Source organism: Hesperophylax consimilis, chromosome 9, assembly GCF_061612785.1.
Source record: "Hesperophylax consimilis isolate HC1 chromosome 9, BYU_Hcon_1.0, whole genome shotgun sequence".
Lineage (NCBI taxonomy): Eukaryota > Metazoa > Arthropoda > Insecta > Trichoptera > Limnephilidae > Hesperophylax > Hesperophylax consimilis.
This window is the reverse complement of record NC_142844.1, coordinates 6,006,964-6,023,530: the sequence shown is the minus strand read 5'-3', so window position 1 is coordinate 6,023,530 and position 16,567 is coordinate 6,006,964. Positions and strand designations below refer to the sequence as shown.

General features: G+C 31.1%; 1 protein-coding gene across 1 annotated transcript in view; it reads right to left on the bottom strand.

Annotated features, from left to right (window-relative positions):
* The window catches only part of LOC149420842 (uncharacterized), a 65,994-nt gene extending 50,134 nt beyond the window's left edge, over positions 1 to 15,860 (bottom strand). Inside the window, exon 1 of the mRNA XM_089635132.1 lies at positions 15,528 to 15,860. Within this exon, the coding sequence (XP_089491258.1) occupies positions 15,528 to 15,845 (318 nt within the window). The 5' untranslated portion in view covers positions 15,846 to 15,860. The remainder of the gene's footprint in view (positions 1 to 15,527) is intronic.
* Positions 15,861 to 16,567: the final 707 nt, after the last annotated feature.

The window sequence follows — 16,567 nt, the reverse complement described above, 5'->3', positions numbered from 1 at the left end:
TCCCCTGGGTCCAGTACACTCCAAATTCCATCACCTCCGGATTTACGACTACTGAAGCGAACCGGTTTCGTCTTCTGAACAATCATATACTCACGGTTGTTGTAATGACAAGTTTCCTAGGCTTGCCACCACTCCAAGAAGCGATGTGACATGACCATTCTTAGGCCTAAAACGCCAGCTGTAGGCGGGTTCACATCACCCAGTGGATTATACATTCAAATACATATATGTATACATACGTTTTTTTTATAATTCACAATGTAACATTTTCTCACATGAAACATTGGGAACCAAGAATCTCAAATCCCAGGGTTGTGAGTCCTGAGTCCGATATCTCGATACATAAATACTAATAGGAAATACGAATAAATACGATATACTAAGTAATATACTTGTTTGTTTGTTTGACAGTTTTGGTATCGCGGTCTGACAACCACATTTTTTTTTTTGTTTTCGTTGATGGATTTTATAAGGAGTGACCACCCCCTCTTTTGATTGAATTTGACTGAGTTATTTAACATTGGGTGGAAATAGGTTGTACTCATACGTACAAAATTATTATGACGCTTAGATTTGGTCACTTAGGATATGATCACATAACTAGTATGTGCGACTTAATTGAACCATAATTAACCGAATAGGTACCTTGAGTGAGCTATTCATCTCTGACGTACGTAGTTAGGTATTTAGGATGTTTTCTTATTGATATTATTTTGACTTCTAGCCAGTGTATAAAACACACATGAATATGCTTGCTGTGATTTGGTATGAAGGACTAGCTTTGAGAAACCTGCCCTTACCAGACACGATGTTTTATTTATTTTAGAGTTCGTCTGGAATGCAGTTCGTGTAATTAAGAGGACTTTGACCTATTTTAAGGTCTTATGAATTCTTTGTGGGTTATATTTGTATCTGATATCAGTTACGTAATATCTACATCAGCTGATAGTTTAGAAGGCCAATCGTACATTATCGTTTTTGGATTTTCATAGTACATGTTGGTAAATAAGGTGTACCTAATTATGAAAGGATATTTAGAAGTAGGTATTTGTTTTTGACACGAATGTGGTAATAGGTATTTGAAGTAGACATTTGTGCATGACACAAGTGTGATAATAGGTATTCGTGATATATACATCTTTATATTATGTGAAATGGTGCAAAGTTATACCATATTATAGGTATCATATGTACCTAATTCTTGGGATAGATCTAGTTGCTGAAATATCGCAACCAGAGGCTGGACCGAATTATAACCTGTATATATAAAATATAAAATATTATAAGATTTCATTTTTTTGATTTCTCGGCTTTCAGGAACGTTGCCGCCAATGATTTTCTCTCCCCTCTCGGCTCTCAGGAACGTTGTCTTTTGATTTCTGAACTTTTTATTTTATATTTTGATTTCTTTTGACTCACCCACCTTGATCGATCATGCAAATATATCCATTCGGGTTTACACGAAATTTGCGATCAAGGTTCCAAAATATTACCTACTTGCTGTTTGGAATGTAGTCTTAATTAAATTGATTCGCGACTACCATTTTTTCTCCATTTGACCGCGGCTTTAAGGTATTGATTTAGCTTTCGTAAGTGTTGATTGATGTAAGGACTGAGGTTAATATTTTCCAAAATATATCGCAAACAATGATAAGATATTTAATATTATTATTTATACAAAATCTAAAATTAGTCATATTATTATTATTACTTTTATCTTGAAACAAAGGAGAGTGATTATTGTTATTTTTCCCGAACCACTATTTTAAGACAAAGAGGTAACATTTATTTTTAATTTTAAACTTAACTTTAAAGTATCCGATGAATCCTTTATTTTCAAATTTATTTCATTATTACTTTTTAAACAAAGAGACAATATTTATTTTTATCATTTTCACTTTTTTTTTAATCCTCCCGAGTTCTCTACGTACTTATTTTAACTGAACAATAAAATCACAAAGGGATTAAATTTAATCAAATCTAATCATTGATATTACTTTTCGAACTGTCTAAATTGTGTTTCTTTTTAAGCTAAGATGTACGTATCTACTATTAATATATTTTTTTTCAAAATTGATACTAAATTATAATCTATTTTTAAATATCAATACGCGATCACGTTCACTTTAGATATCCGATAAAACACTTAAATTGAATTTAAATAATTTTCACTTTGAATGAAATAATTAGTTTAGAATTCAAATATTCACTAAACACCCTTTTGCACCTTTCACATTAACACTCCTAAACACTGAGTTTAGACTCTATTTTATTATGAGATTCCACTGATGGGATTTCCAAAGAGGATTTAGAAAACTGAATTTAACTTTTATTGAAAGTCACTGAATATAACCCTATTTTATTAACACTGTTTAATTAATTAAAACTGACTTGTTCAAATTTCACTGATTGGATTTTTTTTCAAAGAGACTTAAAACTGAATTTAATACTTTTATTGAAAATCTCCTAAGTCCAGGGACTTATTAGTTACCTTTCTCGACGTACACACACGCGTAATTCGCACCTCCCGTACTTTCAAGCCTCACAAAATTCCCCGAGAACTGTCTCGAATCCTCTCATGCGCTCGTTTTTATACTGTCTTCAATACCAAAATGACTTAAGTCGATTTCACCCTTCAGGCAATTAGATCATCAATCAACTCGTAAATTGGAACATATGTGTCACTAATTTTGGTTATTTAAATCTGGTCACTTATTCATACGACATAGTCATCTCTCGGCTACGCCTTCAAATTTACCGTCTTTGTCCTCTGCAGTTGCAGGGCTGGATCAGCATCCTTTAATTGTTTTCATAGAGTTCGTCGTAAGGTTAGATGTGTTTTTCTAGCTGTGCTTAATTTCGTTTATTTTTCTGGGAATATAATCAGTCCATTACCGTACTCCCTACGCACACTTCACATTCAACGTTCCTTATCTAATTCTTTATCTTATAAATAATTTTCCCTCTAATTTTTGTTCTTTTCGGGATTGCGCTTCATAATTCAGTCACTATTGTTCCTGTCTTAGCAGGCAAGTTCATGTTCGCATTGGATTCCCTCAATCCAATCATGTTTATTAGTGCTTACGTTTATTTCATCCTTCCTCTGGTTATTATGGCACTTTAAATTCGTCTCCACGCTCCTATGATGCCGAAATCAACTTCATAATGCTGCTATTTTCGTGTATATTCTAGTTCTTGCCAATCTGTCGGTCTGTACGCGTCCTGTTCAAATTTCGCTCGGAAAACAGAGTTCAAATGCTTTCATTTATATCTTTATGCATTATCTCAGTTTAAACGTACAGGGTAGTACTTCTAACCATCTCAATTTCTTATTCACCTTAATGTCATTTGACCAGAAATGAACATTATTTTCGCCCCTTTTCACCGTTTCGCCACTGTAAAGTAATTAAATATTAAGGCGTTACCCGTATTGCATCTTGTTCCCTCAAAAATAGTCATTAATTTTTGATTTATATGGAGTAATTATTATAAAATCTTTGTACCTCAGCCATCAATTGTAGCTAATGTGTCTGCCTGTCAATCTAATGCATTTGGTTTTAAATAAATAGTCCCATATGTCCCATGTTAAATTTTATGACCAATTCCATCTTAATTGTCCTTCTAATGATCGTGGATCTTGTATTGTTTATCTCAATATAAACACATAAATTTATGAATCAGGCCATTGTATTTAATCTCACCGATCCAAAACCATTGGTTCCTCGGCCGGTATTTTCCTAGTACGATCCTCTCAAATTTGCATATCGATTACGCGTTTTTCTTGTTGATCTGTAGATGTAGTTTCCCTCCATCATTCCAAACTATAATTAAATCACTTAGTTTTGTTTTGTTTTCACCTCTCTACACAGTTTTCTTCAGGTTCTCCTGAGTCTACTCTACCCTCACGCGTTAATTTTACTTATTAGAAGTTTCTTGTCCTTTCCAGATAGCAGTCTATCATACTTTACTTGATTTCGAATGACAATCAATCCTTTTTTTTTCATTTGTATCAATCTCTCTTCGTTTCTTACACCGAAAGTTTATAACCGATGTTTCCCCCGTGAGAACATGTTTACTTTATAGTACATTACCCTCCGACTCAATGTCTTCGTTCCCATGTTAATAAATAATGTAGATTTCTCCTTTGTCCTGTCAAAAACCCACTGTGATTGGCTAATTTTAGTAATAAATTTGAGTAGGCACATCCCACAAAAACGCCTCTTTTTTCCAATTACAGTCTCCTGCATTTATTTCAATAAAGTTCGCTAGGTGTCTCTAGTGTGATGATTTCTTCGTAATTGAGGTTTAGCTTTCATTAAATACATTTTCTTTTGGAAGAAACCTATTTCATCACAACGAGTGGAATGACTTTATCCAGAATCGAGGCCCTGATCGTGTTCTCTCAGATATTTTATTTTTTTCTATAGATTCTAAGCAAACACTAACCATTTGCAAATTTACACACAACAAAAAATGGTTAATTAATAGAGCGATGTATGTACGAGTATACTGCAGCGGCAACTAAAAACACAGTGTCTTCCTTGAAACTCAAGGAAAAAACTCTCTTTTTACTTTCCACAGCAGTTTATATATGTTTATGTTTACCATATTATTTAATTAATATCTTTCCTTAAAATATTAATATGGAAATATATAAATAATGCTTCCTGTTTAACACCGGTTTACAGCCAATGAATCCACCTAGGTTTCACCGTTTAATTATAAATTTGACGTATTTATAATTAAAATTGATTAATTATTTATAATTAATTATCGAACGATTTATTTAGAATACCACACTGTAAATCCAAATACGCGCAAAACTCTGTAATAGTACGTATCTGTGAAACTCACAATGCCTCTAGAGATGTAGACATTTTCAACCATAACTTAATATCATATAAAATTCAGCTTAATAAATTCATAAATTAAAATACTTTTATTTTATTCGATTTTTTTTTGTGAAAATTACATTATTATCACCCGTAGTGAATAGTATAGCTATGCGAAAAGTTGTATTTTTTCTTTTTGTTTTTAATTTTATGTATTTCTATATTATGTTTATTTTTCTGCCATTTAATATGTTGTGTAGGTAAAAAATACTAAATAAACATTTAACTCGATGGAACATAATTGGTCTAGAACATATGAATGTTTATTGTTATAATTTTTTACTGTACGACTGTTTGCTTCCTAAATAAAAAGAAATAAATAAAAAATAAAAAAGTATTGTGGCAAGCCTTCGCTCACAACGTATTTGCAGCCTGCCAAAATATATTTAAAATCGTTCGAGCGCTTAAAGAAAAATATGTTTAAAAAGGATTGCAGTTGAAATGTACAAATAAAATACTGCGCAGATGGATAGATAACTAAATTGAAAACAAACGAACAACAGGTCTTAAATAATTATAGCAAAATGTTATTTCATCCTTCTAGAATTCCGGACAACGCAATAAAGCTCTGGTTTTATTAATGATGCAGACGTGGCTGTTATTGGTCCCTCCCTACGATAATCTTTATGTCCTGGAACCAATAACTCCCATAATAAATCCCCGGCGTTTAACGTTCAATATCAAGTATCATATTTAAGGAGCAGATACGCATCAGAATTTTTGAAATATCTCCATAGGTCTATGGTAAAAATATAGGTCTGAAAGCCCAAAAAGAAACTTTGATATATAAAAGCGATAAGTTATTCAACTTTTGAAACCGTTAAGTTACGGAGCAATAGCATTGTAATTTGATTGTACAAAAAAACTACTTAACATTTCACCGGACCAGTTTCACATTTCTTTGGACATCTTTAGGTTTAATGTCCAGTTGCGGATGACCCTTTGATAAAAAAACACTTGTCGTTGTTTTCTAAAAACATTTTTCATTGACTTACAGTTCAGCTCAGTAAAGTTTCACCGACATGTCACTATATTAGATTTAAATAAACTGTTGGTTTTTCCCCCGTTAGTCGCTTCGATTCATCTCTATTTTAATGCATCGGGCGTCTCAAAGAATTTCTAAAAGGTATTGGAAAATGAATTGAAATTCTTTCAAATTTACAATTTTATAGTTAGGATTAATTTTTATCTATTTCCGTTTGTGAATCATGTATACATACTAACTTGAACACTATTTTTTTATGAATAAAAGGGTTCTTTTGATACATTTTCTCTCAACGTCTATTTATCTTTAACTACATATTACGCATGTCTAGGTAATTTTGTTTCCATGGTTTGAAATTTTAAGCGTAGAAAAGGGAAAAAATGAGATATTCATGCGAGTAAACTATCTTCCTATCATAATTTATTCATTGAAATTTAGCTGCCATGATACAGGTGGACCAAAACTAAACTTTGCCTTTTTGTTGTTTTTTAATCCTCTAAAAATCATTGATTTTTCGCCTTTTTGAACTACTGTCAACATTTTGAAGATCGTATTTGTACATAAAAGCTTAGAGCATAAAATTTTAAACTTGATATTATCTAAATAAAAGTGTTTGTTTTTATTGCCATCCCGTATTTTAAATGCCAACCTGGTTTTGCCTTTACTCTAGCTTCACCAGGGTTTTTACAAAAAATATACATCACAGAGTAAAATGTAAACGAAATAAAATTAAATAGCTTGGAAAAAAAACTGAAGATATTACTGAAAGCATTCTTATTGGGGTTATAGGCTTAATAGTTTTGTATTTTTTTTTGTTTCGTTAAAAAAAATAACTTTTTTTAAATTTCGAACGCTTCTTAATGATCATATTATGCTATTCACATATTACATGAAAACAAGTTTTGCGTAAAAAAAGATAAACGGTTTGTAAAGCCTAATTTCTAATTAGTTGAGGATGTTTTTTAATATGAAAATAGGAGGATTGACTATTATGGTAAATTAACTGTTGAGTAACTATTGATGGTAAATTTTGACGGTTTTCTCCATTTGTTTTATAAACATTGGGTACTTAAACCTTTTTTAATTTTCCTAAAGTCATCCATGATTGCATGATTTTCGAGGAACCGTGTACACCCTTATATTATGGTTGAAAGCTAAAAAAATATTTTTTCTTAAAACCTTTTTACAGGGAAAACATGTTTCAAATCCTTACATTTCCTTGAAAGAAATGCAAATTTGTAAGTAAAAAAATAAGATTTTATAAGAAATTTATGAATGGTTCATAAAATAACGCTCACGGGAGAATGCTTATCATATTACAATTGGTGATTTATTGAGTAGGATGGTTAGTTATCTTAGAAATAAGTTGCTTAGCGTAAAGATTAATTCTTTACAATCTTATGTATTTGAGGCCACAAGTGGGGTTCCTCAAGGGTCAAACCTGGGCCCAATATTTTCCTTATTGTTCATCAATGACATTGTTCACCAATTAAATAATGTAGAAGTCCTTTTATTTGCTGACAACTTAAAAATATATATAAAAGAATTCAAAATGTATACGATTGCCAAATTGTACAGACTAACTAAGATCAACTTCATCAATAGTGTGAACAAAATGCTTTATTTTGGAACATGAAATGTCAAGTTATGCGATTTTCCAAAACCCATTATATTATCTTACATTATAAATAAATACCAGTGTCTCAAATTCGTGATGTCGGTGTAATATTCGATGAAAGCTTGACCTTTATTGCACACATTAACTGTGTAACTAAAAAGGCTTTAAAGATGCTTGGCGTCCTGTGCAGAACTTTAAGCAATTTTTAGTCATTAGATTTTATGAGAAACCGTTATATTTCATTAGTTAGAAGTCAAGTGGAATATAATTCTCCTTTTTGATCTCCTTTGTATAAAGTTAATTAAAACAATAAATATAAATATGTATTTTTTATGTGAACACCGCACAAGAGTCCCAACTGCTCCCAACCGTCTGGAGCCACTGAGACTATGGCATCCCTATTTGGGGTTTGTTATGAGGCTGAATGTAATGGGGAGGGGGAGAAGATAGGAAGAGCAAGGAGGGACAGTACCTGGCTATTCAGATCTGTTCACCAAACACGGCTATAGACATTTCAAACAATGTTTCAATTATGAATAATGGCTTACACCAGGAGGATACTGAGAGTATTTTCCACTCTGGAGCGTGCCGCAAGTATACTATATATTATTTTTAAATGAATTAATTTTGATTGTGATTGCGATTTCAAATTATTAAATATCGCTAACTGACCATAGTTGAGGAATTTCGTCAATATCGTATTGACATAGGGCTTAATCGATCGTCCGTGCAAGACCTCCTGCTAGACTTATTATATGCAGATGTAGACACGTGACAACGCATATTATGGAACCAAGGTAAGTGGATTCAGATGCAGACGCAAGGTAAGTGGATTCAGATTCATTTTGTGAGTGCAAATCTATGGCTGATGATCATAATAATGTATATGTATATAATATGAAGTTTACTAAATTTTTTCAAATAATTTCATGGAAAGAAAACATAGAATTATATTTAAACAATGTAAAAAATCACTTACGTTTATCACACGTACCTACTACTTTGAAATTTATATTTATTTTTTTTTTTTTTTTTTCACTTGTAGCAAACACTTTGTGGGTATACATAATTATAATAATTAAAATAAAATAACTTTGTTTGAATACCACTTTATTGTATATATTTATAACCAACCGGTTTCAGTTCAACCCGAACCTTCATCAGGATTAATAAAAACATATTAAATTAATTACAGAGGTGTATGGGTACTTATAGTTAAGCTGGAAGAGGGAGAGAGAACATCAACTTTGGTGGGGGTGGAAGGTTATTTGGAAGGTCCTACTTAGGTAGGAGAGAGGGGGTAAACATAGGTGCAGGAAATGGAAATATATTTAAAATGGGGCTGTTTGTTAAATCTAATTGTTTATTTAGTAAATTGATTTTATTGACTTTAAGGGATTTTTTTTATCTCGAGTGCTTCTAAATACTTCTACACCTGAAAGCTTATCAAATGAGTGATCTTTATCTATTAAATGTGTTGCAAAGTCCGAAAAACCTATGTTGTTTAAGCATATCAAGTGCTCAACTACCCGCGTTTGAACATTTCTTGCAGTTTTACCAATGTAAAATGCTTCGCAGTCGTTACATTTAAGTTTATAGATGCCAGAATGGCTTAAATTATTTTCTTTATCTTTTGAGTTAATTAAAAGTTTACCTAGGTTATTATTGGTATAAAAACAGCTTAACTATAAGTACCCATACACCTCTGTAATTAATTTAATATGTTTTTATTAACCCTGATGAAGGTTCGGGTTGAACTGAAACCGGTTGGTTATAAATATATACAATAAAGTGGTATTCAAACAAAGTTATTTTATTTTATTTATTATAAATTTATATTTATTTATAGTACATAGTCAAAATATTCCCGGCCTACACAACTTACACAAAATTAAAATTTTCAACGGTATTAATAACATAAATTTATAATACTGATCTTTTACGTCAGATTTATGCACAGGGTGTGTTAGTAAGTGCCCGATAAACTTTAACCGCTGATTTCTGACGGGGCCAACCTTGAGCCTCAAAGGCGCTGTAATAGGTATTTTGCGTCAGCAGCGCCTTGGCTCTTTGACTTCTTAGCGCCTCAGCAAGTCGACGCTCGGAGCGGACTGCTCCAATCGCGCACAGGGATTCCTGACCTTATTGGAGTAAAATACGTAAAAGACATTGCGGCATACTGTGATTTTTTTGTTTATTTTAATTTCATATAAAAAAAAAAATTATTGACATAACCGGTCTTTCGGCTTAGTTACCGCCCAAACCCCCGCCCTTGCCATAACTATTAAATGCGTTTTTTTAAGTGAAAATTTTCTGACAGTCACCGGAGATCAAAATGCCATTTATATATTTTTCTCCAAATTCGCTCAGAAATCACTGGTTAATGTTTATACGTCCTTATACAACCTGCACTATATTAAGTTGCACCCTACATTACTGCACCTTATATTATGTTTACAATTTCTTACTTTTGCGTCTTCCAAAGTTTTATTCCGTAAAGGTATAGGTGGAATTTAGAATTAATGAACAAAAGTAGTTACAACTGTTGGTAAGACTTTTGAGTCAAGTACGAGTTGTATTATTGAAATGAACTGACATGAAACGAAAGTGACAGTTTGAATTTAAAATTAAATTACCGAAGATTTAGAAAAAGTCTTTGAATATATAAACCACTCGAGCGATTTTGGAATATTATGCTAAGCTTACAAAAACCTTCTGAGGGATCGTTGGACAAAATGTACTTAATTTATAGAACGTAAAAATATGGGATGAACGTTGAAATGTAGGTGGATTCATCGAATTTAAACCGCAATCAGCAGTTTCAAATGTTTCTCTATTAATATTTTTAGGAATGGTATTTATTAAATAATATTGTTAATGTACATAAACATGACTTCAATCGTTCGAGTGATTAAAAAGTAAAAGAAAACTAAAATATATACTTGAATATAAACTATAAAACTTTATAATGTGTACATACTTCTAAGATTTATTTAATAAAATAAAAATATCCTTACTTACACAAAGTAGTTGTAAGGTACGTTGGAATGCTTGTTAGAATTTTCTCCGATATAAGTAAGTCATCATCAATATGTGTGAGTTTATATGTCACTTCCTAATATTTCAGGTTAAAGTTGTGATTTATACATATGACAAATTTAAACATACGAGTATTATCAATAACATTAAATTTAACATCCATTTCTGGTGAGTTTTGCTTATTACGAAAAGCAGATACTGGCCTTCCAGGAGTAGCAAGCCGTAGAATAGCAAGTTACTTATGAAGAAAGCCAGGGAACATAAAACTGAAAAAAAAATTCCTGCGGACAAAAAACTGTTATATATTTATGAGAAAAAAATACTGTTCTTCTGTTATTCGAATTTCCTCTGAGGCAGATAGATATAAACAAAATAGCATGACTCATTTCGAATACTCCTATGATTTTACCTACACTTTTTAATAATTATCTCTTTTCTTTTAGCATATTATTTTTAAGTAGCATACTCAATTTAAAAATATTATTTAAATTACTTTTAATCAAGTTATGTCATATCATACGTCTCGTAAGAGGTTAAATTTACATCGCACACTTTTTTCTACATAAATCGAACTCGCATTTCTACTTTACACCATTTTTAAAAATTATTATTATTCAAATGGAATTTTTGTGATATCTCACATATGTTTTACAATGTGGCTTCTTTTAAATATTTTTCTCTGTACCCTAAAACGTTTAAAAACAAATTAACCTTACAATGTACCTTAATGACTACGATTATTTTTCTTCTATTTTTTTAATTAATTTTTTACCAATGTCTTTAAATATCTACTTTCTTCCTAACCTGTCACCATAAAAAATATTGTAAATAGAACTTTACTGGTTTATCTTATATTCAACATAAATGTAAAACTAATTCACTTGTACAAGTGTCTGTTTCCTAAATAAACTTTAAAAAATAATTATAATAGGAACCAAAGCATCAGATTTTAAAAAACAGTTAAGTAAATCTTTAGCAATTTATCTAGACAAGGGTAAGCAATTATTTTTACAAGAGGATAAGCACAAGGATTTTTATAATAGAAAAAAGGTTGTTATATTATCTTAATGGAAAATTACATCGTTTGATGGACAAGGGGTTTGCGTTCAAGGGGTCAAACGATATTATAATATTTTATTCATGACTCGTACTAAGTTTGAAACCTTTATTATGGTGATAAACTTCGTTATTATATAAATTTTACGAACAAAGTTTTCGTTCTAGCAGAACTTGGGGTTTTGATTGACGTGTAACCCATTATTTTTTACAACAATACATTAGGGCAGCAAGGAAACACCAAAATATCAAATTAAATTGTTCAATTTCACAACGTGTACTTTTGGTGAATTATTTGTACTAAAATTAGTACAATCATAGGTATTTAGTAGGCACCGAAACAAAAGTCGTCAGATTGTAAGGCAGGAAATACTGTAAAAATAATAAAACGAGAAAAATACGACGTTTCGAAATAAAGCGACGACATCCATTAAGGAAGGCAATTTGAAATATTCTTTAGCAACGTCACTTTGTTTACATTTCTATCAAACGACATGCTTTGAGTACCACACGCTTACAATTTACGGCACAAGTTGTGTATTTTAAATTTTTTTTATTTTTCCCAAGTAAAAGCTTTCAACTTATGTAATTTTATATACCAACAAGTATTTTTCGTTCTGTTTACTTATGCTTATTGTTTGGAATAATAAAAAAACGGTAATAATTTGGCGAAAATAGTGAAAATATTTAATGAAACACGACTCGTTTGAAATAGAGCATCTCTCGACAAATGCTTTAGATGCATTTAAAGATACACTGTGAATTTTTCCTGCCTGTAACATATTAATTAACAGAACAAAACGTGTTTTAAGTAATTTTCGGAGCTTACTTTGCGATTTTTTTTCTATCTAGGGAATTTCATATAATTAACGTTTCGGCATAACAAATGTATGGATATTTTCTTTTTAAATAACACATATTTTTTGGGACCTAAAAACTCAGTTAAGAGTTAACGCGAAATTTGTTATAAATCGGCGGAAATTAGTTATGCGGGGGCTTAAGCAATTATCAATATATTTGAATTTTAAAATCCTGTTGTCCTTAGAGAAATGATTTACATTGAATAGCGAACCCCTCAATTATTTTGGTTCCATTTGAATTTCGGTAAGAAATTGTAAATTATTTTCAAAATGTTAGAAAGTTTTATCACAAGAGTAACATTTTTTATTCAATTCACTTTAATGAGAATTTACACTTATTTAGTTAATAGTTACAAACTGCTCCATACCTAATTATTGCTTATAATAATTTGTTATTTTATTAACCTTGTCTTACAAACATTAGTTTATCATTAAAAAAATAATATTTGGCAAGTCAAAATATTTTATCATTACAAATTGAAAAAAAATAAATTATATTTATATATATTAGCAGTAATTGTTGATTGAAATACTAGTACATATTGAATTATTTGACTTGTGTTGGAAATAAGCCGACGTGGCTCAGCTCAGAGCACCTGACCGGACATCAGAAGGTGCGGGTTCAATTCCCTTCGGCGGTATTTATTTTTACTCGGGAGATATTTTCAATTTGTATTGATATTTCAGGCGACTAATTATTGCTTATAATAATTTATTATCCTTTGTGCTATGCAACCTTGTATTATAAATATTAGTTTATCATTTAAAAAAATGCTATATACCTCTTATAACACTTTGATAAAAAGTTTAAGCAATTTCATATCCATACCTAATGTAAAAGCCAAGGGCGTATATATTTGTGAAATAAATAAACTTATATTACATCATCTAGCAATTGCGAACAGTCGTACTCGAATTTAGACACAGATTTTCCTTGTGAGGTTACGAAATTTGGTTACCTGGTTGCATTTATTCTAATATTTGTTCTACGCGTGAATACCGTTGAATGAATAATAAAGTGTACAGTGATTATGGCTATGGTCAGAACTCCAAAATCATTTCGAAATTAATCATTATGACCAACTTCGGTATACGTAGGTAGTTATCTTTTCCATTCTGTGGTTTTCCTTTTACAATTAGGATATTTGTATTTACAAAATGGAGAGAATTAATGCTAAAAACATCCCCTTTGCAAAGTAACCTGCGCGAAGAGATAAAACGTTCATTTAAATAATGGAAACGCTTAATCTCAGTAAAAGAAGATATATTTCACTCTCTCATACGAGTATATTCAAATAAGCAGTTAGAAACCTGGGAATATTGATAAATACACCTAAAAGCACAAGAGTTTGTGAACATAAATTAATTGGAGTTAAGGAGAATTATTAAGTTTCGGAGCAGGATTTCCACACCTTCTCGAACTGCGTCATACGAAATACAGCAGCTAAATCACTACAAAAGTTTTACCTCAAACAATGCATATATGTTTAACGGGGTCGTAAGTTTGGGAGTGCTGAAACTCACTGAGCGATTTGAACTAGTTTTAGCTGAACCCTTCTAAAATACAAATCTTTACCGATTCGGTATGAACTTTTAACAGATAACGAGTAAATTTTTATCGGTTGGATCAAATCTATTATATTTTTTTATACTTCACATACGTTTTTCGAAATGTATTACGTCATATTTTTAAATCTTTGTTTCTACGTTTAATATTATCTGGATATGTTCATTGGCGTAGAAATAATTATTTTAAAATATAAATCTCATTATTTTATTTTGCCATTGTTTTTTAAAGCATTCAACTCAACACAAAAAATGAGGGAAGCAAAAATAATTTCACAAACTTAAGATATGGATTTAAGAACAAAAAAGACGATATTACAAAATAAATTTATCTTAAAAGAATAAAAAAATATACCTACAAAGTACATATACTTAATAGAACCGAACTAATAACATACATATTGCCTAGTTTCTGCCGTAATATTTTTTTCGTATTACTTGACGTTATTTGATTTATTTTTTTTCTTTTTTTTTTTTATATTTTTTAAAATTTTATTTATTTTACAGGGCGTAAGGTGCTCAGTGAGGCTCACATTACCAATTGATATTTTATAAAAACACTACTAAAATATGACTTGTGACAATTTTTTTATTTGAATTTAAAAAAAAATATATATTCACTAATTTTACATAGGTTAATGCATTTTTTACATACATATAAATCTTATTAGTATATTATAAAATATCAAACAAATGTAAGTACCTAATTGGGACCTACTAAGGTTCAGCTAGTGTGTAGGTAATGTAACATAAATATGTATGTAATATAATATTTTTACTGTTTTTTAAAGTTATATATTAGTTATATGTACCTACCTACATATTAATAGTGTTGAAGTAGGCTTGACTACAATACAAATTGAATTACATTTAATGAAAATGAATTTACAAGTGTACACGGAGAAAAATGATTAATGCTAATTTATTAAGAATACCTTTTAATTTTTAATAATCCGGTTAAAAGCGGAATTGCAGGCCTTACGAATGAATTATCAAGTTTCAGTAAATTGCGAATATATTATCAAGATGTCGGAACACATGTTCATAAAAATCGTAATATTACCAGTAATTTGAAGAGATTTTAAATAATTAAGCAATACTCATTGCCCTGTATTACTCATTGTTTTGCAAATTACCAGACAAATATAATTAACAGAAAAGTATTTTAAATTTGAATAACGAAAATTAGATATTGATTTATTCTAAAATTAAAAAAAAAAAACGTTTTAAACGATTGTATTGAGTCATTGATAACTATATACGTATTTAAAAAAAACCACAAATAAAAATTTAAAAAAAACAACAACAAGCAAGTTAAAGATAACATTTAAAGTGTGGCGTTACGGTAGGTTTATAAATAAGTGTAGATTAATATGTCCGACGAGAATGTTCAATTTCTATTATATTATATAGTTTTAATACTATTTCTGTAGTTATCTGTAAATTGCAACATTTTCCTTTAAATAATAATAATGATAAGGATATGTTTTAAATAAAACTGCCATATTCACCTGTGGTATCGCAAGACACAGAGCTAGCAGCCAAATCGCCATCACGAACTTGATCGCCCTCGATAACTTGGACATCGTGTGAGATAAGAAAGGATGACAGATGGCGACGTATCTCTCAACGGTAAAGGCTGTTATGGTCAGGACTGTAGCATTAGCAGAAGTCTCAGCTGCAAATCCCTGGATGACGCAAAAAGCTTCACCGAAGATGTAAGGATACCTGGACCAGATGTAATACATCTCAGGAGGCAGCCCGCTCACAAGTAACAGGAGATCAGACACAGCGAGGCTGAAGAGATAGTAATTTGTTGCAGTATGCATTGATTTATTCCGCGATATCACAACACACGTGCTCACATTCCCAACTACTCCTATCACAAAAATGGCCACGTAGATAACTGTGATCGGTACCACGATGTACATAGGGTCTCTGTTGGGTCCCCATTCTGTTGAGTAGTTCCCGTAGGTCTGAATCAGGTCGTAGTCCAATGTTTGGGAGTCTTGCTCCGCTGACGTATTCATCATTTCAAAATAGTCAGCAAACGACTGAACTACTTGGTAATCCAACACGTCTGGTCTACTCATGATAAAAATTAATCATTATATCTGGGTTTGTACGGTTTCACTTTTTGATCATACATTTGTCAAAAGCTTCATTAGACTTTCTTAGAGGAAGACATTATTTAAATACAATTTTAGTAAAATATCATCCACGTTTGTTGTAATGTACTTTTCTACAATAAACTTCACAACCCCTTAACACTAAGCCTGTTTTATTATTTTCGGAAGTCTTGAACACTTTGTCATTTCTATCGTGATAAAATCCACGTCCCTGTTTAGTATACAGTTGGCAGATATGTGATTATGATTAACGTGCGAGCAGATCACAAACATTCTGAAGGAATTTATGATGCGAACACTTTCGGCCTCCAGAGAAATCACAAAGGAGCTGGACTGTTGACGCATTTCATCGATATTTTATTCATGTCCGTTTTGGATTTCGGGACCAAATAAATCCTCTTTAGATTCTTCTCGTTTTCGTT